Source organism: Gracilinanus agilis, chromosome 5 (genome assembly GCF_016433145.1).
Source record: "Gracilinanus agilis isolate LMUSP501 chromosome 5, AgileGrace, whole genome shotgun sequence".
NCBI lineage: Eukaryota > Metazoa > Chordata > Mammalia > Didelphimorphia > Didelphidae > Gracilinanus > Gracilinanus agilis.
The window spans coordinates 10,227,440-10,250,628 of NC_058134.1; the positions used below are offsets into that span (position 1 = coordinate 10,227,440).

The 23,189-nt window shown below is 48.9% G+C and overlaps 1 protein-coding gene across 6 annotated transcripts in view; it reads left to right on the top strand.

Annotated features, from left to right (window-relative positions):
• The window catches only part of HDAC9 (histone deacetylase 9), a 168,605-nt gene that overhangs the window by 78,902 nt on the left and 66,514 nt on the right, over window positions 1-23,189 (top strand). For 2 of the 6 annotated variants that reach the window (XM_044679686.1, XM_044679687.1), the window contains exons 2-5: window positions 5,716-5,957; window positions 9,456-9,606; window positions 10,785-10,911; window positions 14,590-14,711. In XM_044679686.1, the coding sequence (XP_044535621.1) occupies window positions 5,716-5,957; window positions 9,456-9,606; window positions 10,785-10,911; window positions 14,590-14,711 (642 nt within the window). Of the gene's footprint in view, window positions 1-5,715; window positions 5,958-9,455; window positions 9,616-10,778; window positions 10,912-14,589; window positions 14,712-23,189 lie in introns of all 6 variants that reach the window. The other 4 variants (XM_044679688.1, XM_044679690.1, XM_044679689.1 and 1 more) reach the window with 3 other exon arrangements.

A 23,189-nucleotide genomic window follows, 5' to 3' on the forward strand; every position in this document is an offset into this window, starting at 1 on the left:
TAGGCACTTCCTAAAAGCTGTTGGCTTGAGTAGAATAAAATGGAATTTAATTTTGTTCCTTAATCTTTTAGCACTTTGGGCAATTCTCCATGATTCTAAGTGACAAAGAAGGTCTTGACCTGCATTGGTGGAGAGATTTCCCTCACCTGGGAGCTCCCTATCAATGCCCGTCTTTCTCTATCCCAACACAACCAGTGACACGCTCTGGAAGGCCTTTGAGGACCTTCTGCTGAGAACAAAGCTGACCCCCCCCTCGTGCTGGGAGTCGACCCACTGCTTAGTGTTTCTTGGCGAGCTGCAAGCTGGTCAGTGGCGGTGACTTGGTAGCTGTGGCTAGTGAGCTTTACGGTGGCGTCCTGTGATGGGGCCGGGAGTCAGACATAAAGCAACAGCCAGAAGCAGCCTTCTTTGGATTCAATTTATTATCTTTTCACCAAAGACGTAACAAATCCCTTCGCTCTTCTTTGAGTGGGATGAGCCTTTGTTATCATTTCTGTTTCAAAACAATACAAAACAAACAGAAAGGCTGCCTTTGGTCCTGCAATCTGAGGAAGGGCTAGAGAGGAACCATTTTCCCAGGAGCAGGCCTGTGTCCAGGAGGCCAGCGATGACCTGCCCAGCGCTCCTCCGTCCATCTGCTGATTGCCGCTCCTCCCTGTGTTTGATGAAATATTCATGTCTTTGCTCTGCTCCCGGGTAGCACTCCTGATTTCTTGTCTAAACGCTGCTATATTTAGTCTAGACAAATGGAATGTGGATGGCTGCTGAATAAATTGGATGAAAGGCTGGGATCCTGCCTGCCGCTTTCTCTCAGTCTGGGGCAATTATTTATAATCACTAGCACTTTGGGTAAGTTGAGGGTGATTTTTCACAATTTAGTGATTAGACTCTGAACAAAAGCAAGCAGTTAGGCCCAATCATTTCTGTTGGGATAGCAGGTTAAGAAGGCAAATTACTCTTTGAGCTTTACAGTAACTGATTCAGGGGTTGGGGGGTTTATTAGAAAGGGGAGAGAACTGTGTGTGTGTGTGTGTGTGTGTGTGTGTGTGTGTGTGTGTGTGTGTGTTTTAAAGGGTTGATGTTTCCAGTTTATTGACTATAAGAAAACCAGACAAAATAGACATGTGGGGTCTCCTATGCCCCGTGCATCTAGAAGCATTCGGTTCTGTGTTTATAGGGCTAAATTCTGACCTGTGTTTATTGGCTTTTTCATGTAAAGAGCAGAGGTTGCAGAATTGCCTTTTGAACTCCTCTGAGGAGAGGAAATCATTGACATTATCCAGTCGTGGCTAATTGGAGATGGCCACAGAATTTTAAAGGCGGAAGGAGACTCCTCCTCCATCCAGTCCAAGCTAGGCTAGAAAGGCATCCCCACAATCACAGCTCCGATAAGGGGGAAAAGGAGCTGCAACCGCAGGCTCTTGAGGATCTCTGAGGGCAAAGCCCACTCACTCCCTGGCAGATAAGGAAAGCAAGTTCCAAGGAGCAACAGAGTGCTCCTGCTCCTATGGGTGGAGGATGAAGGTTTTTGTCATAACCTCATTTAGGAAGGGCATCGATACCTCCTGGTCTGAGACTGTAGCTTAAGGACGTCGATGGGCTAGAGGTGGCCCAGAGGAGGGCAGCCAGACGGTGAAAGGACATTGAGTCTATAGCATGTGAGGCTCTGTGTAAGGACCTGGGCATGGCTAGAGAAGAGAAGACTCAGAGGAAACACGGTATCTGTGTTCAGGTCAGGAAAGGACTGTTTCACAGAGCAGGTATCAGGCTTCTTCTGTTGGGTCCCACAGAGCAGAGCCAAGAGGGGAAAGGACTTGCAAAGAGACCATGAGACAATCTTGCTAATAATGAGAACAGTTCAAAGGTGCAGGCGGCCCTAGATGTACCAGATCTCAAACTGTATTGCAAGCAGTGATTGTGAAAACAACCTGGTATTGGCCAAGAAGGAGAATGGCGGTCCAGTGGAATAGATTAGGTATACACTAAGCAGTAGAAAGTGACCAGAGTAATCTAGTGTTTGATAAACCCAGAGATCCACAATCTGGGGGTAAGAACTCAGCATCTGACAAAAATGGCTGCAAAAGTTGGAAAACAGTTTGGCAGAAACTGGATAGAGACCAGCATCTCACACCAAATACGGAGACAAGTTTAAATGGATAAATGACGTAGACCTAAAGGGTGATATCATAAGTAAATTAGGGAAGCTTGGAAAACTGCGCCTGCTAGATCTATGAATAAAGGGAGAGTTTCTGAGCAAATAAGAGAGAAATCCACAGTAAATAAAATGTATAATTTTGATAGCATGAAATTAAAAGGTTTTTGCATAAGCAAAGCAAATACAGCCAAAATCAGAAGGAAAATGGGAAAGTGGGAATATTTTTTGAAGCATGTTTTTTTCTGATAAATAGATAAAGAAGTGACCCAAAGTGATAAAAATAAGAGCCATTCCCTAATTGACAGGTGGTCAAAGGATATGAATAGGCAGTTTTCAGGAGAAAAAGGTGAAGCTATCAGTAGTGTTTGAAAAAAATGCTCTAAATCACTATTGATTAGCGAAATGTACATTAGAACAACTCTGAGGTACCACCTTATATCCTTTGGAATGATTAACATGGCAGAAAAGGAGAGGATGTGGAAAAATAAGGACACCGATGCCCTGCTGGTAGAGTTGTGAGCCATTATGGAGAGTGATTTGGAGCTACACTCAAAGGGCTCTAAAACCTTGCAGTCCTTTGACTTAACAATACCACTACTAGATCTGAATCCAAAGAGATCAAAGAAAAGGGCGAAGGATCTCTTTGTACTAAATACTTCTGGCAGCTCTTTTTGTGGTGGCAAAGAGTCGGAAATTGAGGGGATGCTCATCCATTGGGGAATGACTAAACAAGTTGTGGCATATGATGGTGACGGAATACTGTTGGGCTAGAAGAAATGATGAGAGGAATAGTTTCAAAAAAACAACATGGAAAAGTTTATATGAAATGATGCAAAGTGAAGTGAGCAGAACCAGGAGAACATTTTACAAAATAACCGCAATTTTGTATGATTATCAACTGGGAACGTCTTGCCTACTCTGATCAATAAAATGATCCAAGCCAGTTCCAACGTCTCATGTTATAAAATGTTAATCACCTCCAGAGAGATGCATGATGAAGTGAGTGCAGATTGAATTTTTTTCATTTTATGTTTCTTGCCTTTTTTTCTAAAATGGCTAATATAGAAATGTGTTTTGCATAACTTTGCATGTATAATTGACATAATATTGCTTGGCTTTCCCAAGGAGGAGTAGGAGGAAAAGAGGGAATTTGGAACTCAAAATAAAGAAAAAAGTCAAAATAAAGCAGATATACGTATATGTTCATATGCACATACATACATGCATATTTATGTGTATAAATACACACATACACACGGAGCTTGCAATGGTGAGATCTCCCTGGCTGGAGGTGGTCAAGCAAGACCTGTCCAGTAAGGCTGAGTGGAGGCTCCTTTCCAGGAGGAGCTGTGTCAGATGTCTAGAGCTCTTCAGAGCGATTTTGAGACCTTAGGAAGTGCTCCACTTGCATATGTGGTCATCAGATTGAACTTAGTTTAGCAAGCATTTATTAAACACTTGCTGTGTGCAGACACTGTCCTTGGTACTAAGATGCAGAGACAAAAGAGAGTCAGTGCCTGCCCTTTTGAAGCTTCCATTCTACTGGTGTGGGGCTGGTCAACATATACGCCCATAAATAAATGCAAAAATATATCAAGTAATAATAGGGGGTCAGGAGAGATTAGTAACAGTTGGGGGATTGGGAAAGGCCTTGTGGAGGGGGTTCCTCATAGGTGTGGTCCAGTCAAAGCCTGGAGTCCAGGAAGCAGGCAGAGGTGGGGAAAGTGGGGCTGGGCAGGGGCAGCAAGCTATGTATAGGCACTGAGGTGGGAGGATTATCTCTTTGGGGAGCGGAGCGAGTCCAGTTTGGCTGGCATGTAGACCGTATGCAGGGGAGTCGTGTGGAATCTGTCTGCTAAGATAGCTTGGAGCCAGACCGTGCAGGACTTTTAATTCAAAAGAGAAGAAACTGGGAATCCCTAAAGCTTCTCTCCGAGAGGCAGCACAGTGGGTAGACTGCTGGACCTGGAATCGGGAAGATCAAAGTTCCTATCTGGCCTCAGACACCAGCTTTATCACCTGGGCAAGTCACTTAACTCCCTTCTGCCTCAGTTTCCTCATTTGTGAAATGAGGATCATAATGGCATCTGCCTTCCTGACTGTTGTGAGGACCAAACGGATCTTTGTATAGGAGCGCACAGTACCTGGCACCTAGTAGGTGCTGTGTAGATGTTCAGCTCTCCCCCCCATACCCACACCAAACGCATACCATTCTCTGTTGGAACCTGATGGTTTCTTTCATTTCTCTTTAGAGATCTCGATCTCTCAAGTGTGTTTGACGTCAGACCTGGTTCTACTGGATTAACTCATTTACTCCCCATTTCCACGTCCGTTTCTTTTCCTTTTTGATTTCTAGTCCTGCTTTTTTCCTGCATTCGTTACTCCAAAGGTCTGTACTTATTTCAGTCTGATCAGTGTGAATGGAGGAAAGTGAGATGCAGGGAAATAAAAGAACCTCTCCAAGATCTCGTAGGGAGCAAGTGGCAGGCACAGGATTCAAACTCATATCCAGCATTATTTCCATTTTCGCTACATTCTCCTTTTTAAAGACATGAAAACCTTTTTTGGGGGTGGGGTGGGTAAACTCCTATCTTCTGTGTATTTGTTCCAAGGTGAAAGAGTTGTAAGAGCTAGACAATGAGGGTTAAGTGACTTGCCCAGGGTCACACATCTAGGAAGTGTCTGAGGGCAGATTTGAATCCAGGACTTCTTGTCTCCAGGTCTGGCCTTCTATTTACTGAGTCACCTACCCACCCCTACACTATAGATATTTTAAAGGTAAATTTTTGTATAGAGCTGTACCTGGGAATTTTCGCACTCAGGTCGAGCACTTCATAAGTGGGGATTACATTTCTTTGCTTAAACAGGGAGGATGACCCTTGATCAGGCTGATGAAGGAAGGGTTTGGGGGTACGTACCCCTGCTGGGTTATTGTAAATGGGTTGCAAGCACAGATAGGGAGAAAACTTGAATCTCATTAGCTAGGTGCCAAGCTCTGGGTCACAGAGATTCTGAATGGTTGTGAGGGCTTTCATCTCCCTCCAAATTCAGTGCTCTCAGAAGATGCCCCATTCGCCTGATCCTCGTTATATTCTGTGTGCAAATATTAGAACCCTTGATTCCTTCAGAGTTTGTTTCCTTCAGATGCTTTTCTCTCCGGTAGTGTTCATTTTGTTGGATTTGACGCCTGCTGTCACTGAGCTTTGTCTAAGTGACTCATAGACTCTTGGGGAGCCGTGCCTCTAAATCTTGGGCTTTCAAGATTGCCTTTGTCAAGGCACGGTGAGGTGGCTCGGTGGATTGAGGCCCAGGCCCAGAGAGAGAAGGTGCTGGGTTCAAATCTGGACTCAGATCCTTCCTAGCTGTGTGACCTTGAGCAAGTCACTTGACCCTGCCATTGCCTAGCCCTTACTTCTCTTTTGCTTTGGAACAGATACGCAGTATTGATTCTAAGATGGAGGGGAAGGGTTCAAAAACACAAAGAAAGAATGCCTTTGCCATCCCTCCGGTTACACTCATCGCCCCATGTGTCTCTGTTCTTTGTTCTTTCTGCCCCCCAGTGGAGGTGAAGTCAGAGGTCCCCGTGGCTCTGGATCCCGTCTCGCCCTTGGACTTGAGGACGGACCTCAGAATGATGATGCCCATGGTGGATCCCGTGCTGCGGGAGAAGCAGCTTCAGCAGGAGCTCCTCCTCATCCAGCAGCAGCAGCACCTACAGAAGCAACTGCTTATTGCCGAGTTCCAGAAGCAGCACGAGAACCTGACCCGACAGCACCAGGCCCAGCTGCAGGAGCACATCAAGGTAGCCCGCGCTCTTCTCCCCTCGGCTGGCACAGAGGGGCTTTGGGGGGGATGTGACGGTGCGTGGGAGGTGCCCAGGTGTGAGACGGGGAAGCTTTAGGTGCTTTGGGGTCACCGATCAGGGAGCCTCCTGGCTCCTCTGTGGCAGAAAACTCATTGCTGGCCCCGGGGAAGAGATGGGATGTGAAGAGTGCTAGAGGCTTCTCTAGCTTCGGACATGAAGCAGACCTTTCCTGCCGGCAACAACGACTTGCATGAATTTATTTCTTCTCCATTAATTTTTTTCTTGTAAATAGTCCATAAACTCTTGTCTTCACTTCTGTTTGCCCCCCACCTGCCCTCACCTCGAGGCAGAGCCATAAACAAAGCTTTTGTGGAATAGATTCATAGCCCAAGAAATTCGTTCTTTGGATGCGTCCTCCAACGGGTCTCAGTCTACAATCCGAGCCATTGCCTTCTCTGGCAGAGAGTGGACGGCAGGCTCTGGAATCATGACTGGTCAGCCTACCTTTGGCTTTCCAGGGGATTTAGACATTGTTTACCTTTACAGTATTGCTGTCATTAGAGTAGAAACTATATAGATTCTATCTAGTTATAATTAGAGGTAATGAAATTACAATAGAAAGTGTTTCTCCTTCCTTTTCCGAAACGTTCCATCACATTTATTATATTCAATAGTATTTCCTTTCATTCCCCCGTTGATGGACACGCTCCGTCTCTAATTCCGTTTTCCTCAGAAAAAGACGACTCTTTTACTTTACAGATGAGGAAACGGAGGCCCCAGTAGCTTAAGCGACTTACCTGCGGTCACAAAGTCAGTCCCTGGCAGTGTGGCGTAGGAGAAAAAGTATTAGACTGCGAGGCCGAGACCTGGGCTGAATCCTATGTGTGTTACTTAAAGTGTGTTAGCCGGTGTTGTTGTTGTTATTATTATTGATGACGATGACGATGACGATGACGATGACGATGACGATGATGATGATGATGATGACGATGACGATGATGATGGTGGTGATGATGATGATGATGGTGATGACGATGGTCATGATGATGATGACAATGACGATGACAATGATAATGATGACAATGATGACGATGATGATGATGATGATGATGATGATGATGATGATGAAAGGGCCAGTGTGGTATGAAGATGACCTGGCTTTCATCCTCATCTATGCCACATGCTGGCTGTGAGACTGGCCAGGTTGCCCAATTTCTTTGGATTTTGCCTTCCTTATCTAGAAAGAGGATGTATGGGTTGGACTGTGGCTTTAGCTGTACAACAGCCATCCAGGGATCTGGAACACCACTGGGTGATCTCTGCAATGAAAGGGATGCCACTGTGGAGTCTCACCCTATTGGATGGATGGCGATGAAGATGGTTTAATGGCTTTGTGTACTAGGGCCCCCCCTTGGGGCGTTCTAGAGGCCAGGCCTCCGTGTGACCTTGCTGAGTCCTTCTTCCCTGCTCCTCCCTTTGGGCATTTTTGGGGTATTATGGCAGAAGGAACATGGCTAGACAGAATATCAGCTTCTTGAGGACATGGCGTGTTTCCATGTTGTCTTTTATCACCCGTGGTGGTGGTGGCCAGAGTGCACGGCACACAGCGGGTGTGCTTGTTGTGTTGGTCAATCGAGGCGAAGGCGCTGGGTTCTGAGGAGTCCAAGGAAGACAAATGAGATCATTCCTTACCCAGAGGGCCTGGGGTCAGGAGGAGTACTAAGCTGGCTCCAGCCACCATGACTCCATCTTCCCCTGCGTGATGGAAGAGCCTCCAGGCAGTGCTGAGTCAAAGGGAATTCCCACCCCATTGCTCAGTTCCTCATGTTACAGAACCGTGTCTCGGCTCTGGCGCATGTGAGCCTGGAAGCCTGTGACCGAAGCATCACAGATGGAGGGAGGGCTGGAAGGAGCCCAACCTCCCCCCCCCCCCCCCCAGTGCAAATCGCAGCTTTTACAGATCAGGAAAGGGCTGCTCGGCAAGGAAGCAGGGACTTGCCCAAGGTCACTGAGGAAGTGAGCCCCAGGGCCAGGATCAGCTCCCCCATGCAGCCTCCTTTCCTCCAGGGCACCAGGACGTCCCATGAGAGACTCCTGCCTCAGAACCACCCTGGAGCCTCAGCTTTGTCACAGATCCAGCTAAAAGGAGACACATATACACATGCGTGTGCACACACACATTCACACACACACACACACACCTGCTCACACTTACACACACATGCATATGTCCACACTCAGGCTCACACACAGATATACACTGAGGCTTATACACATCCTCACATACACACACATGCACACATGTTCACACACACGCATCCATGCACACACATTCACACTCACACACATGTATATGTCCACACTCACAGGCTCACACACAGATATACACCGAGGCTTATAAACATCCACACACACACACACACACACACACACACACACACACACCTTCCCTCAAGCTTACAGTTCTGAAACAAAGGCCATGAAATAGCATTGACTTGGGTGTTGTTTGCTCCGCACTTTGGAGAGACTCAGGATTTGGGAGGAAAAGCTTCGCGTCTCCTTGGAGATCCTCTTATTCCACGTGAACTTGCAGGAAGACGGGGGTTGGGGCACCGAAGGGGGGACACAATAAGTAGTTGGCTTTCTCTCTGCTTCCAGCCCCTGAGCCCCCTCGGTTTGTCATCCGGCCCTCTCTGGGCCCAGGTTCTAACTCAGGGGCTACAGGCAGCTGGACCTTGCAGTGAGGAGTGCCAGGTGGGCAGTGAAGGGGAGGAACAAGAGTATTATTGGGTAACCCTCACCAGGGTGCTCTGCTCGCCCAGCTCTGTTCTTGAAGAATGCCCTTTGCTGGCAGGCTGAGATGGCCTGAGCTGACTGGACGGTGGCTGTTTCAGACGAAAGAAAGCTGAGGTGGGGGGGGAGCTGAGCTGCCCAGATTTGCTGGGGGGGTCGGGGCACAGCTGTCTTGTGAGGGAGAATAATCTAAATTGCCGGGGTCTGAGTGTTCCCTCCCTTCAGCCCCAGTTCCTCCAGGTCACTCAGATTTCACAAACTTAGTCTCTTCTTTGCACTGTCTCGCACTGAAGCAAGATGGCACGATTGATTTGGGGATCAGAATGAGCACACCACGTAGGCCAACGACTCACTTTTATTTCTCATGTCTCCCTTCCTGTCTTTCTTCTTCCTTTCCCCATTTTCCTCCTCCTCTTCTTCTTCCTCCTCCTCCTCTTCCTTCTCTTCCTCCTTCTTCTCCTCTTCCTCCTCCTCCTCCTCTTCTTCCTTCTTCCTCCTCCTCCTCCCCTCTACTCTTCTATTATTCTCATCCTCCTCTTCCCCCTGTGGATGATGCTTAGCTCTTAGCTCATGAGCGGAGATGTCAAGAGCTCCCAGAAGCCCAGACAGGGAAGGCCACCGCTGGGCTGACGGTAGGGCACTGAGCCATGGCCGGACGACCCGGGCCCGTTGCATATTCTCATGTCTTTCTCTTCTCGCAAGTTGCAACAGGAACTTCTAGCCATAAAGCAGCAGCAGGAACTTCTGGAGAAGGAGCAGAAGTTGGAGCAGCAGCGGCAGGAACAGGAAGTGGAGAGACACCGCCGGGAGCAGCAGCTACCCCCTCTTCGAGGCAAAGAGAGAGGACGAGAAAGTAAGAGGCCTGGGCCCCCGGGGTGGGTACCTTCCCCCCCTCCCCCAGGTCTGGGCTCGGCTTGTCCTCCCTCCAAAAGAGTCTGGTGGGAGAAAAGAAATGAAAAGCCAGGGAAAGCCAATAGAGTTCAACATGAAGCCTCCTTCTTGGGCACCTTCTCCACAGCCTCTGGGCTCTCCTTAGCCGTCCTGCTGAGGGCAGGAGAACACAAGCCTGTGTTCCATCGGGAATGGTTAGAGTTCTCAATAGGCTACACTTAATTTTCTTTCCCCCCAGAGTTCTGTTGGCATCCTCAGTGCTCCCACCCCGTCCCACCCCCGTCCCCCGGCTGGCTTCTAGGTTCTTCTGCATCCATCCCTGCTCTGGGGTGGACTTTCTAGGCATCTGCAGGGCTTCCAGGGCTGGGGCTTTTGGGGAGCTTGAAGGGAGCCTCCTTACACGGGGACCTCCACAAGAGGGAGACAGAGCCCCATCATTCCCCCAACGAGGCCAGTTTCCAGCAGGTTGAAGGCTCATCTCAGATGTTTTCGCTCCCGCCCAGAGGCTGCCCCCAGCGGTCTCCCCTCCTAAGGGACAAAACCACCCTTGGCTGGGAGATGCCCGGCACTGCTCTGAGGTGGGCTGTGCCTAGGAGAGGGCTGAGAAGGAGCCCCAGCGTCCTTTTCAAACCCCCTTTGAACCAGTGAATTGGGCGCATTTCGAGCTCCTCTATGATAGCGATTGAGGAGAAATCCAGAAAAAGAGGAGCCCAGTCAGGATTTATCCTCCCCAAATGCTGGTACTAAAACGGTGCCTCCCTCTAGCCCCCCACCCCATCCTCAGCCCCAGGACGCCATTTCTCCAATGCTGGAGAAAGGCCAGTGGGCAGTTTTAGTGTATTCATTGTTTGAAGCCATTTTCCACTGAAACCAAAGTCCAACCCTGGAGACGGGGTGCCCGATAGGACCGGGGTCTGCTTGGGCCTCCTCCGCACCTTCCAGATGGATCAGCCTGATGGTGGCTCGTTGCCATGCTTCCCAGAAATCTGCTTCCTTCTTCCTAGCAAACAGTCCAGCTCTACTTGCTGCTGCTGCTCGGGCTGGGTGGGGTGCCTGCCTGGGTCCTTGGGGCTTTCTTTGCATGTTCTGAGGGGAAGGAGCGCATGTCCTGGGCTCAACCTTTGTGTGTGTCTGATGCAGGAGGAGTGGCGAGCACCGAGGTGAAGCAGAAGCTGCAGGAGTTCCTGTTGAGCAAGTCTGCCACCAAGGACTCTCCCACCAATGGAAAGAACCATTCCGTGAGCCGCCACCCCAAGCTCTGGTACACGTAGGTCTCCGCTCTTCTCCTTTACCACCCTCCCTCGGCTCCCCTCATTGGCTTTGGCAGGTGACCCGGGAGTGGACCTCTGACCAAAACTGGCCGCCACAGGGTAAAAGCCAGAGGTTGTGAGGGCCAAGAGAAACGTGCCTTCGAGAAGCGAGAACTGATGCCTTGGGAGGGTCCCGGGAGCGGGAGAAGCTCTCTTTATTCACACATTGTTTCTGGACCCAACAGAAGCTCACATCACAGTGGGATTGCCTGGAAAGTCCTCTGTTGCCTGCATCGGGCCGTAGCTTACTGTTTGGGATTTAGCATCCATGACGTTTCTGTTTCAGCAATTAAACAATCATTTTCTTTTTTTTTTTCCCTTTTAAACTCTCACCTTCCATCTTAGAATTAATACTATGTATTGGTTCCAAGGCAGAAGAATAGACAATGGCAATCAAGTGACTTGCCCAAGGTCACACAGCTAGGAAGTATCAGGTCAGATTTGAACCCAGGACCTCCCGACTCTAGGCCTGACTCTCCATCCACTGAGCCACCCAGCTGTCCCCACATAATACTTTTCCAAAACAAAACCTGCTGCCATTAAATGTATTTTTGCAATTAGGAATTCCTCGGCTTCTCTCTCACAGAGAGTGAGGGAGAAGAGCTTTCCAAAGGTAGAGCCGCTGGTGTGTGTCTCTGGAGCGCCAAACGATGTCCTCATTTCAAGCGATCTGTGTATTTTCTGGGAGGGGGATGAGGACGGCGTTGTTCAATGCTTGGGGCACCCTCAGACGCTGTCATCGATCCTTAAAGTTTCTGCATCTTTTTGTTTAAAAGAGAAATGGCTGACCCTCTTTAGGCCTCCGAGCTGGCAGCTTCTGTGACCTTCCCAGGAAGGAGAGGAGCCCCGACTGCCGAAGCCTTTTGTGCTCCTGCTGCGGACTCCGTCTCGGCCGGGGCTGCCTTTCATCCGGAGATGTGGGCCTCACCATGGAAGGCCGCCACCTCTTAGCAGGCATCACATTTTAAGAAAAAAGGAGGCTAGATGCCAAAGGCGAAGGCCCAACAGAGAAATAGCCTTCTCGTCCTCCAGAATGCGGAAAGAATATGGGAGAAGAGCAGGAGACATGAGGCGGAGCCCTTCCCTTCAGGGACAGATTCTCCAAGGACAAGGGAACCCAAGCTGATTTTTTTTTTTTAAACTCTCACCTTCCATCTTGGAGTCCATCCTATGTATTGGCTCCCAGGCAGAAGAGGGGTAAGGGCGAGATGGTGGGGGTGAAGTGACTTGCCCAGGGTCACACACCTAGGAAGTGTCTGAGGCCAGATTTGAACCCAGAACCTCTCATCTCTAGGCCCGGTTCTCCATCCACTGAGCCACCCAGATGCTCCCTTCTCTCCCCCAAGCTGATTTTGACCACTTTTTTAAAGAGGCGAAGCTCTTTAAAAAAAATTTTTTTCCTAAAAAATAAGATTAAAAAAAATGGAAATAAATTACAAAAAACAAATCAATCAATCAATCAATCAATCAATGAGTAAGTAAATAAAGAGGGGAAGCTGCAGAAATGGCCATGACAGTTATAATTGGGGTTCCTGGATCCGTCTCATCTGGGTCCCCAAATCCTCCATTAAGTGGCTTTTGCAGGCCAATGACTGTAATAAAAATTAGAGAGAAAATGGAAGATGGTGGCTGGCCGGCTCGGGGGGGGGGGGGTCCAGTATCTCAGTAGGTCGGTGCCCACCCCATGATCATTGGAGGGCATACAAGGAGCACAGAGGAGGAGCTGCCAACTCAGGGACCTTCTCAGAGCAGGCAGCTCGCTTGACGCTGGGAGCAACTCCTTCGCCTGCAGTTATTAGTGACAAGGCTTCGGTTCCTTTTTGGTTTTTGGTTACTTTTCTTCACGTGAGCCCCCAACAAGCTCTGAGTCACACCCAAGGATCACGGATGGGGTGCTGTGCCCAGGCCAGGTATCTGCACGACAATGGAGAGGAGCGCACGCCGTCATTTCCACACTATTTAAGTTTTGCGAAGGGCTTTATGTGGGCTCTTCCAACAGCCGTGCCAGTGAAGAGACAATCCCGAGCGCCACCGTGCGGAGGAGGAAATGGACCACTCGAGTGTGGAGGGCAGGATTCCAACCCAGATCCTTCTGGCACCAATTAGAGCGTTTGATGTACTCGGATGCTCTTTGTACCCTGTTTTTCCCGGTGAGCTCCATGCAGCAGCCGGGCGGTGTAGTAGATAGAAGGCCAGACCTGGAGTCAGCAAGACTCACCTTCCTGAGTTCAATCTAGCTGTCTGACCCTGGACAAGTCACTTCACCCCATTTGCCTCCGTTTCCTCATCTGGAAAAGAAAACATTAAACCACTCCAGTATCTTTGTCAAGAAAACCCCCAATAGGATTATGAAGAGTCTGACGTGACTGAACAACAGCAAATACAATGCCATAGGCGGGAATTTTTAAAAGGAATTTTAACGGGAATTTAACAGGAACTTAACAGGAGTCATAAATGATGATGATGATGATGATGATGATGATGATGATGATGATGATGATGATGATGATGATGATGGTGGTGGTGGTGGTGGTGGTGGTGGTGGTGGTGGTGGTGGTGGTGGTGGTTAACTCCCATTTATGGTGTGGTTAAAAGTTGGCAAAGCACTCCATATGCATCCTCTCTCTTAAGCCTCCCAACACCCCCTTCAAAATAAATGAATTATTGCAGGAGTAGGATTTCCATTTTGCAGTTGAAGACACGGAGGCTCTGAGTCCCTTGTCCATGGTCTCACAGCAAAATAAGGACCAGAGGCGAGATTTGAATCCAAGCCCTTCTGGGATTGGGTTCATGGCTTGTGGTGAGATTAGTCTTTGGACAGTGGTAGGCTTTTGAAGTACTAGAACTGGCAAAATTGGGTCCTGGCTACAGAGCCTAGTGCTCAGGGGTTCTGCGCCAGCCGTGGGATCTGCACTGACCTTCGAGTTTCTCAAGCCAAGGAGGGCGCCCCCTTCCGACGGGCATTTTCTCATCAAGCTATATTTCTGGTGCTGAGTTCAGGATCCGAACAGATGTGGAGAAGCCATTTCCTAAGCTGAGTGGGCTCTTCTTGCCAGGACACCGGAGGACCGCGATTAACTCTTTGTTTGATGGACGTCTTGCTCCTCTTTAGTGGATCGTTTCATGCATTTGTTAATAAGCTTATTTTTGAACAATTCATTGAAGTGATTCCTTTTCACTTACCCAATATCCGTGCCCCAGAGGTCAATGCTCCCCCGCTCCCTTTATTAGCATATTTCTTTAGAGAGCTAGAAAGTGCACGTAGCCATCGAATAGCCATCGAAAGCTGTTGGAAGTCTCTTGGCAAGATCTACGTTTGGTAGAAGTGACCGCTTTGCCTAACTTCTTTGTTAAATACTTCGTGACCATTTGGGGGCAATCCAGTAGGGTGCAAACTCGTTGAGGGCGCAGCCTAACTTCCTCAAGGTCTGTGGAATGGGATGACTATTGCCCTCTTCTATAATGAATTATCACATTAAAGCTGGTTACGGGAGCCCAGGGCTTAGCCTTCTGTCGAGATGTAAAGCTCTGGACACAGCCCGCCATTCAGTGACGAGTGTGCGAGATGAGTGCCGTCCAGAGTGCGTCACGGGGAGACCGAAGCGCTCACTTATGTTCTTCTTCCTTTTTGGCAGGGCGGCCCACCACACCTCCCTGGATCAGAGCTCGCCCCCCTTGAGTGGAACCTCACCGTCCTACAAATACCCATTACCCGGCGCCCAAGATGCAAAGGACGACTTCCCGCTTCGAAAAACTGGTGAGTACGTTGAACCAAGAGTCGTCCAGAGTCAGCTCAGGGCAGCATCTCCTGGAGGCAAGAGGGAGAGAGGAGTGGAAGCGTTTTAACTAGAGACATTCAGGGTATCATTCGAGGCTCTAGCCATCTACCTCGACTATCTCGGCTCCACGCAGACACACGCTCATAGATGTAGAAGGATCCGTCTTCTTGCAATGGCTCCCTCGGAGGGCGTTCGTGAAGGTCGATTCGGTTGCCATTTTGATTTCTTTTCTATTTTAAAGAGAATTTTATTTTTAGAAATTCTTTCAGTGACAATCCATCGTCATTGAATTCAGTTCAATTCTTCTCCATTTCCAGCCCTTTTCCGGTCATTCAGGAGTGCCCTGCTAGAATGAAACGGAAATGGCTTCCTTTAGCCGGTACAGGTGTGTCGCCCGATGCCTCGGTCTCCCCTGTGTCTCGCGCCTCCAGAGGAGTCACCAGCCTTCTCCTCAGTGAGAGGGAAGGGCGGCGGGAAGAGAACCATCTCATTCTTTCCTCTTCGTCCTTGTTCAATCAGGTGGAATAATAAGGTCTTACAGGTTCCCCTTTCAAAGAGCAGGAAACTCCAGTTCTGCAGGCTAGGTGGAGGTGCCCATCGGTCCAGTAAGCTCCGATGGAGAAGCTCTTCTCTAGCCGTGATGGGCCCCCTCCGGCGCAGCCATGTGTGGCTGCTCCTCTCCCTTCCTGCCTCCGTTTCCATGCATCTTGTCATGTTAGCTCTGATAGAAAGAAGGACACTCGTGCTTTTATGCCGCTGCATGTAGGAAGCCCCCCGCCTGCCCCCCGTGTCGGCTCTCCTGGGCGTGACGTCCACTGAAGGGGGCAGTTCAGCCAGCGTCTAAGGTTTTCTCTCTCTGTCTGTACCTCCCGGCGCGACTTTGGGTGCCTCCTTCGGTCTCTGGGTTGGCAAAGCTCTGGTCCTAGGCGGAATCTCACATGTGACGTCTAGAAGAAGACGGATGCATGGGAAGGGCCTCGGCGCTCATCTCCTTCAGGGTTTTGGAAGGTCTTTGGTTGGGTGGCCACGTCCCTCCCTTCCCCGTCGTCCCTTTTCCCCTGCCCCAGCGGATTCGGGCGTGATTGTGGGAGATAAAGGAGGGAGGAAAAACTCAGATCCATCCATGGACACACTGGATAAAGGGGCTCCCCTCTGTCGGGTTCCCGGCCCTCGTCCCCCGCCTCGGCCGGTGCCAAGCCTCAGCCCTTCCCTGCATTGCCGAGTTTGTCCTTTCTAAGCGTGCAGGGCGCACCTTCGGCTTGGGCTGTTGTGGCTGCTGTGTCGTGGTGGTTGTGTGCCGTAGCGCTGCTCTCCGCGCTTGAACCCTTCCAGTGCATTTTATAGACCCGGCACATGGGGGGGCATCATCAATGTTTCTTGGCTATTGATGTGGTTTGTTACAATGTCACACAGCAAACACCTTCATATACTCTTGTATTGGGGTAGCTCAATGGAGGCAGAGACAGCCCTAGAGATGAGAAGTTCTGGATTCAAATCTGGCCTCACACACTTCCTAGCCGTGTGACCCTGGGCAAGTCACTTAACCCCTCTTGTCTAGTCCTGGCTGCTTTTCTGCCTTGGAATCAATCCTCAGTATTAATTCTAAGATGGAAGGAAAAGGTTATATATATATATTTGTACTCAGGGGCCCTATGCGCACACCACTACACGCAGAAGCCGCTTTCTTATGGAGCTCTCTCCTAGGCACTGCGGGGGGAGAGGCATTATGAAAGGGGAAGGTTTCTCCCCTGCTCCTCAGGACTTTGTGTGGCCCCTGTGTCCCAGGGAGATGGTCCTCATCCCTTTATTCGTTGGGGCTCTGGTTTTCTTGGCTTTCTGAGTAAAGAATCCAAAGGAAGGTTTTTCATTAGTGAATGAGAACTATTTGATGGGCCACAAGTCGAGTCTAGAAACATTTATGAAGCTCCTCGTCTGTGCCACGCGCCGTTGCCCCCCCTCCAGTCTCTGTCTCTGATAGAAGGAATTCCCTTACACTCGCTCCGGTGAGCGTGCTTGCACACTCGTGCACACGTAAACACGCACACATATGTACACACACACACTTCTGCCGAGCACCTCCGGCGGGGCAGCATCTAGACCGAAGGGAAGGGAAGTGGGGGGTCGCAGAGCCACGCGGGCTCCCCGCTCGCCTCCGCGGGGCTCTGGATGGAGGCGGGGGCTGTGGCTGGGGTCTCGGGCCGTGACTGGCATTCAGGAATGCAGGAGACCCTGAAAGAAAACATCGGCCCCTCCTGGGGGGGCTGCCGATGAGTGATAAGGCGACACGCAGGAGAGAGCCGGGCTCCCCGCCGGGCTCCCCGCCGGGCCCCGGCCTTGGAGGGGCTCCACCTCCGGGAGGGTGACGCGATGCTGAAAAGGGGCGGCAGCCGCAGCAGGGAAGCCTCCGGAGGCCCAAAGCCCAGCCAGAACCACCGCCGAGGGAGGCCCGTCTGCCACGCTGGGGAAACGGCAGAGGCGTCCCGAGGAGGCTCAGCCGTTTCCATGAGAACCACTTTTTCTCTTTTCTCTTTTTTAGAAATAATGGAAAACAAACGGATCCTTTATTCTTGTAGCACCTTCATTTTGTCTGGGAGGCGACGCTGGGGAGGGACGGCCCGGCGAGACTTTTTTAAGGCATCCTTTGAGGTTCTGGCGCGGCCGCCTCGCGGAGGTCCAGCGTGCATCGTCCCAGCCTGGGAGGACGTGCAGAGAAGGGCCGGCCGGCCGGACGCTCCCCCCCCTCTTTGGGGCAGCGGCAGGAGCCGCCTTTCCTTGCTGCCTCCGTCCGTCTCTGCCCAACGTGTCCTTGTTTTTATGCTTCGGCGCCTCCGTGCGTCCGGTCCGTCCGTGCATCTGAAGAGCGGCCGCCCGCCTGGCGCCTGTCCACACGGAGCGGAGAAGCGGCTCTCAGCGAGCACAGACCCCCGGCCGGAGGCTGGTCACTAGAATTGGGCCGCACCACGGCTGCCCTGGGAAACACGCCGCGCGTTTCGCACACGCACACCTGCGGACACACACGTACATAGAATAGCCTCCATTCAGGCACGCACAGAATATCATCTCTTCCCACACAGGAATAGAGACGTCCTATCCATACACACGTGTGGGCTCATATACGTGTATATATCGACATACCATATCATAGACAATAATCATACACGGCACACGTACATACATGTATGCACGCACACGCGTGTATTCCCTCTGTTTATACACAGCCGTGTTAAGCTGCCAGGCAATGCTGGGGGAGTTTTCACAGTTTCGCTGCCTTTATTGGCAAACCTTTTGTGCCTAAAAGTCAGGACCGCCGTAGAGTGTCGGATTGTTTCAGAAGGAGCTTCAGCGTGAGCTGGGGCTGAAAAGGGGCCGAAAGGGAAAATGAAGCGATTGAGGGCCCGAGTCACCGTCCGGACTCTCCGTCCCTGCCCGACCCATCGAATTCCTTCCTGGATTCCCTCCGGGGCAGAGGAAGGGGGCAGGACAGGCCCTTCGGGGAGCAGAAAAGGGACCCTCATTCCGGTTTTTGCCCGCATCAGCGCTGAGTTCCCCCAACTGACTGGGCAGACGTAGGGGTTAGAGGTGGGGGTGAAGGGACAGGAACCAGGACAACCAAGTTTTGGTGACCCCGAGCCCATGAAAGTGACCACAGGGGCGTCCCTCCGGCAGCGGGGACAGATTGGAGCCGCCCCTGACCCCCTGGGACCACGCCGGACAATGAGAGCCCCAGAGTACTGTGACTTCCAGAAGGGCCGTGGCCTGCAGAAATGTGACCTTTGTCATTCAGCGTGGCCCCCGCCTTCCTCCCCCCGAGGGGAGCAATCCTGGAGGCCACCGGCATTCCGAAGAATTTGGCTCTTTAAATGGGGGTCCTGGGATGTGTTTGCTTTATCGGTGGGCCTTCCCATTTCCTTTAAAAGTTTGTTTAAAACCCGCAATAAACTGGTAGTGACGGCTTTCGCTCATAAATCATCTTTCCCCTTCCCACTCACTACAGCGAATTTTTTTTTAATAAAGAAAGGAAAAAGCAGGTTAGTATGACCAACCGAGACACGGACCAAGCCTGATACTCCGTCTGTTATACTCGCCCATCCATCGTCCCCTTCCTTTACAGAAACGAGAGGGAGAGCCACCAAAGCTGATGATGATGCCAAAAGGGAGCATTTTTACTAACTATTTTCTGACTCACACCGTGTGCTGCCAGCCAAAGAAGGGACTGAAGCGATGCACTTACGCTGTCTCGCCTGTTCTTTTCAAAGACCAGATAAAATAATATCAACAACTTGTCACTTTAATCATCCACGTCAGAAGGAACCTTTCCAAACTCAGATGCTTCTGGATGTCCTTTGTGCAATAAAAACACAGATATGGCTGGTGGCTCTCCCCATAGCTGTATTTCTCAGCCAGAATTAAAAATTTTAGATTAATCTAATAAATGAAACTTTTTCAATGTGGACTGCTGGCAAGAAACTGGCTCTAGAGTCCTAGGATCTTGGTTCACACGCTACCTTTGATAATTCTTGCTTGTGTGACCCTAGCAAATGACTCCCCTCTCTGTGACTTTGTTTCCCTACCTGTAAAATGAGGGGATTGGACTGTGATCTCAGGGGTCCTGTCCAGTTTGAGCTCTGGGTCCTATGACCTAATCTGGCTTCAAATCATCTCCCCATGTTTTTTTTTAAACATTTATTAATATTTATTTTTTAGAAAAGTTAACATGGTCATCTCCCCGTGTTTTCAAGTTGATCCTTAAGGGATCACCTCGGGTCCTCAATATTATGATCAAGATATCATGGCTTATTCTATTCATTTTATTAGAGTCATAGAGGTCCTCATATTGTAGCCACAAATTTCTCAGAAGTCATTTGATCCAACCCTCTCATTTTAAAGGTGAAAACAAAGATCTAGAGGGAAGGAACTTGGCCAAAGGGAAACAGCAAAGAGATTTGAACCCCTGACATCTGACTCAAGAACCAGAGCATTTTTCTATTTCATCACATTGATTCCTCATTTGTCAGCATGCTATAGAGAGAAGAGGCTTCTGACTTCATAGTCTTTGGCAACCTCACAGGTTTCTCTGAAAATTTCTGCTTATGTAGGGGTCCAGATCCCACCTAACTCAGTAGAGGTACATAAGCAAATGCATCATAAAAAGTGAGGATACCTTTTGGAGTTGATTTTATGTCCCATTACATTCCTTCGATCTTGCCTAGGGAACCTGGCCTTCCTCTGATGCCTGTGGTTCTTCTGGAATGGGCTTGAACAGGGGTGGCTGTCTGGCTGACTTCGATTGCTGTGGAGCCCGCAAGTCATATAAATCAGGCTTCTGGGCTAATGGGACTCTTCCAGCCTCATTAAAACATGCATTTTAATACCCAGAATCACCAGAAAGAAGGTCAGAGATGGAAAGGATCCAAAACGAGGGCTCAGGTTTTGGAAGGCTAGCTTCATTTTCCATGTGGACTACTTGGAAATTGGGTGTGTATCATCTTGTAAAAATTCACCTTTCCCCAGTCTGTTGTGGCAGTGGAGTATGGCAGAATTACAGGATGTTAGAGGAAAGGTACCTAAGAAGTCTTCCAGCCTGAGGTGAGAAGCCTTCTTTCATCAGAAGGCCAGAAGTTGTGCCAGTGAGCCCCCACTGTGCCCCCAGAGTATGCTGTATTGTGTTAATCCTAGGCATGATGGGGGGGGGGGCGAGATCAGATTTCATAGCATGTATATGAGAGAAAAGGGGAGGAAAACATCGCTTGCCTTCACCTTTCCTTTCAAAAGGCAAGTTTCATTGATGCATTTTGTTGTGACTTAGATATCATTTCCAGCTCTGCCCTTGCCCCTTCCAAATGAGCTTTCCCTTGTCATAAAGAAAAACTGTTAAGCAAAACCAGCTGATGATACAGGGACAGCTTCTTACAAGGCACGCAGCCTCCCATTCCTGGAAACCCTCTTTTCTCTTAACAATTCCTTGGTGTTTCTCCAAGGTAGCATAACCCCATTGTAGTTATTGCGAAGAAATATTGTTTGCTGCTTCTGGTGACTTCGCTTTGCATCAGTTCACAGGAGTCTTCTCGAGTTTCTCTGAATTTCTTATATAAATACATACATATACACACATGTGTATTTATCATATTTATATACACACACTTTAATGACATTGTACTATTTTCTTATAATTACATGCAATTTCTCCATTCTTCAGCTAATTAATACCCACTCAATTTCTAGTTTCTTTTATTTCTCTACTACCTAGAGTCAACCATAAATGTCTTGGTTTATTATGATTATGATTATGATTACTATTGTATTATTCTTTTTTATTTGTCTTTGACCTCTTCATGGTATATACCCAATAATTGTATTTATGGATCAGAGGATGACAGCCATTCACATTTACCAAAATTTAACAAAGGTCCTTTGGCTTAGAATTAGAGCTGGAAGGATTCTTGGAGGATGCCGTTTATCTACCTGCCTCATTTTGCAGATATAGAAACTAGGTTGCCAAGAGGAAACATGACTTGCCCAGGGTCACTTCGTGAGTAGGATTTGAATGGAGATCTTTTTGACTTCCAATCTAGTCCCCTATTCATTGCCCAGGGATGCCCCCTGAGGCAGAAGCAGACACAGTTTAGTGACTAGTTTGCTTCTCTCTTCTGTGATCCTCAAACTTGACATTCCATGCTAGCCAGCCTTGTAGAAAAGCTACAGAGAGATTTGAGTCATCAGTGAAAATAGAGATTTGTATTGATTTGGGAAGATTCCTGGAAACAGCAGAGATGCTGCTGGTCCATGGATGCATGCTTGTGGAAAGGAATTAAACTGAATTATTTGGGGAAAGTTGGGAAGCTTAGCAATTCAGCTGCATATGATCCTGGTGGATCTCCAGTTCCATCGACCTAAGCATTCCTTCCAAAGGTGCAGATTGCAGCCCATCCATGTTGCCCACCCTACATGACTCTTGTACATTTGCCACAAGGGATCCCTCCATGTTTTCCTGACATCACCCCTAGAATTTCTCTTGTTCTCCTCCCGTCACTGACAGAATTTTCTTCAGTCACCCCCTGAGCCTTCTAGAGGATGGAGCTCTAGGCTGGGAGTTGGGGAGACCGAGTTCAAATCCAGCCTTAAACACTCACTAACTGTGTGATCCTGGGCAGATCACTTAACCTTTCCCAGCCTCAGTTTTTTTCATCTGTAAAATAAGAATCGTTATAGCACCTACTTCCAAGGATATTGTGAGGATCAAATGAGGTATCATGTAGAAAGTACTTTGCAGTCCTTAAAGCTCTTTATAAATGGCAGCTATTAGTCGGTTCTTTTTTTTATAAAGTGGGGCTGCCTGTTCCTCCCCACTGTGTACCTTCCCGTTGCCACCATCAGTACCAAGAGAGGCTGGGGGCTCTGGGAACGGAATACCGTCTACACGGCTGGTCCCTTTCACTTAACTTTTTCTTTGTTAGGAGGGAGGTGTTTTGTGCTTTGTGACATAGATTAGGAAATGCGTCAGGTCTAAAGAACAAAAAGCATCAGGATTACTTCGTTGGGAGTGGGAAGTGGGGGGAGAAGGAAACTGCCCCTCAGTAATAGTCATAGATTGAAAGCCATTCCTAGCCAACGGCATAGCCACTTAATTATCCAGACTCCTGCCCTTCCACCCATCCTGGACTCTTGATTCCATTCCGACCTCTGTCCATTTTTTATTCCTTGGATGTCTTTCCAAGAGAAGATAAGAAAGAGGTGACTTGGAGGGAGAGCGCGAGGGCGATGTTCCCATCATGCCTTAAGCTGTTGTGATAAAAGTCTTGCTGGAAATTCTAAACCACTGAGTTAAGAGAAGGCCAAAGATTCTTGTAGATCATCTGTGGCCAAGACGCTATTTCTCTTCCTTAGCAGGCAGAGTGAAGAATTGGCCCCCTGTGGATAGAGGTGACAGGAAGGTAGTATTTTAGTTACTTTATTGGCAGAAAGCAAGAAAGCAGATCTGGGCGTCTTCCTTTTTCGTTTTGGGGTAGAGCTATGAATAGATGAACTCTTCCTTAATGGGTTTATCTCTCTAGACAGTGAAATTATAATTTGGCTTATCAAATAGGATTTGCCTGTGAGTCCAAAATGTGCTTAATGATCCAGATGAAAGAAACACTACGCTAAGCGACAGGGAGACTGGAAATTCAAAAGTCATCACGTCGTCTTAGGAAATAACAAAAATAGACATTTTCCATTTCCTTGGAAACAACAGATTATTTAATTTGGGACGTCGGGGAGAAAAAAAAGAATTTTAATTTGAGGTTTTGTTCACTAAAAACACGTGAAAAGTGAATTTGACAAAAGGAACCTTTTTCCCCCCTTCATCTCCCATGGGACATTCCAGTTAAAATAATCAGGAATGAGGGTTGAAAGAATTGTTCATCTGCCCCATTCATTAGTCAGATCCTTGAGAAATGAGAATGATCCCAAGTCAGGCC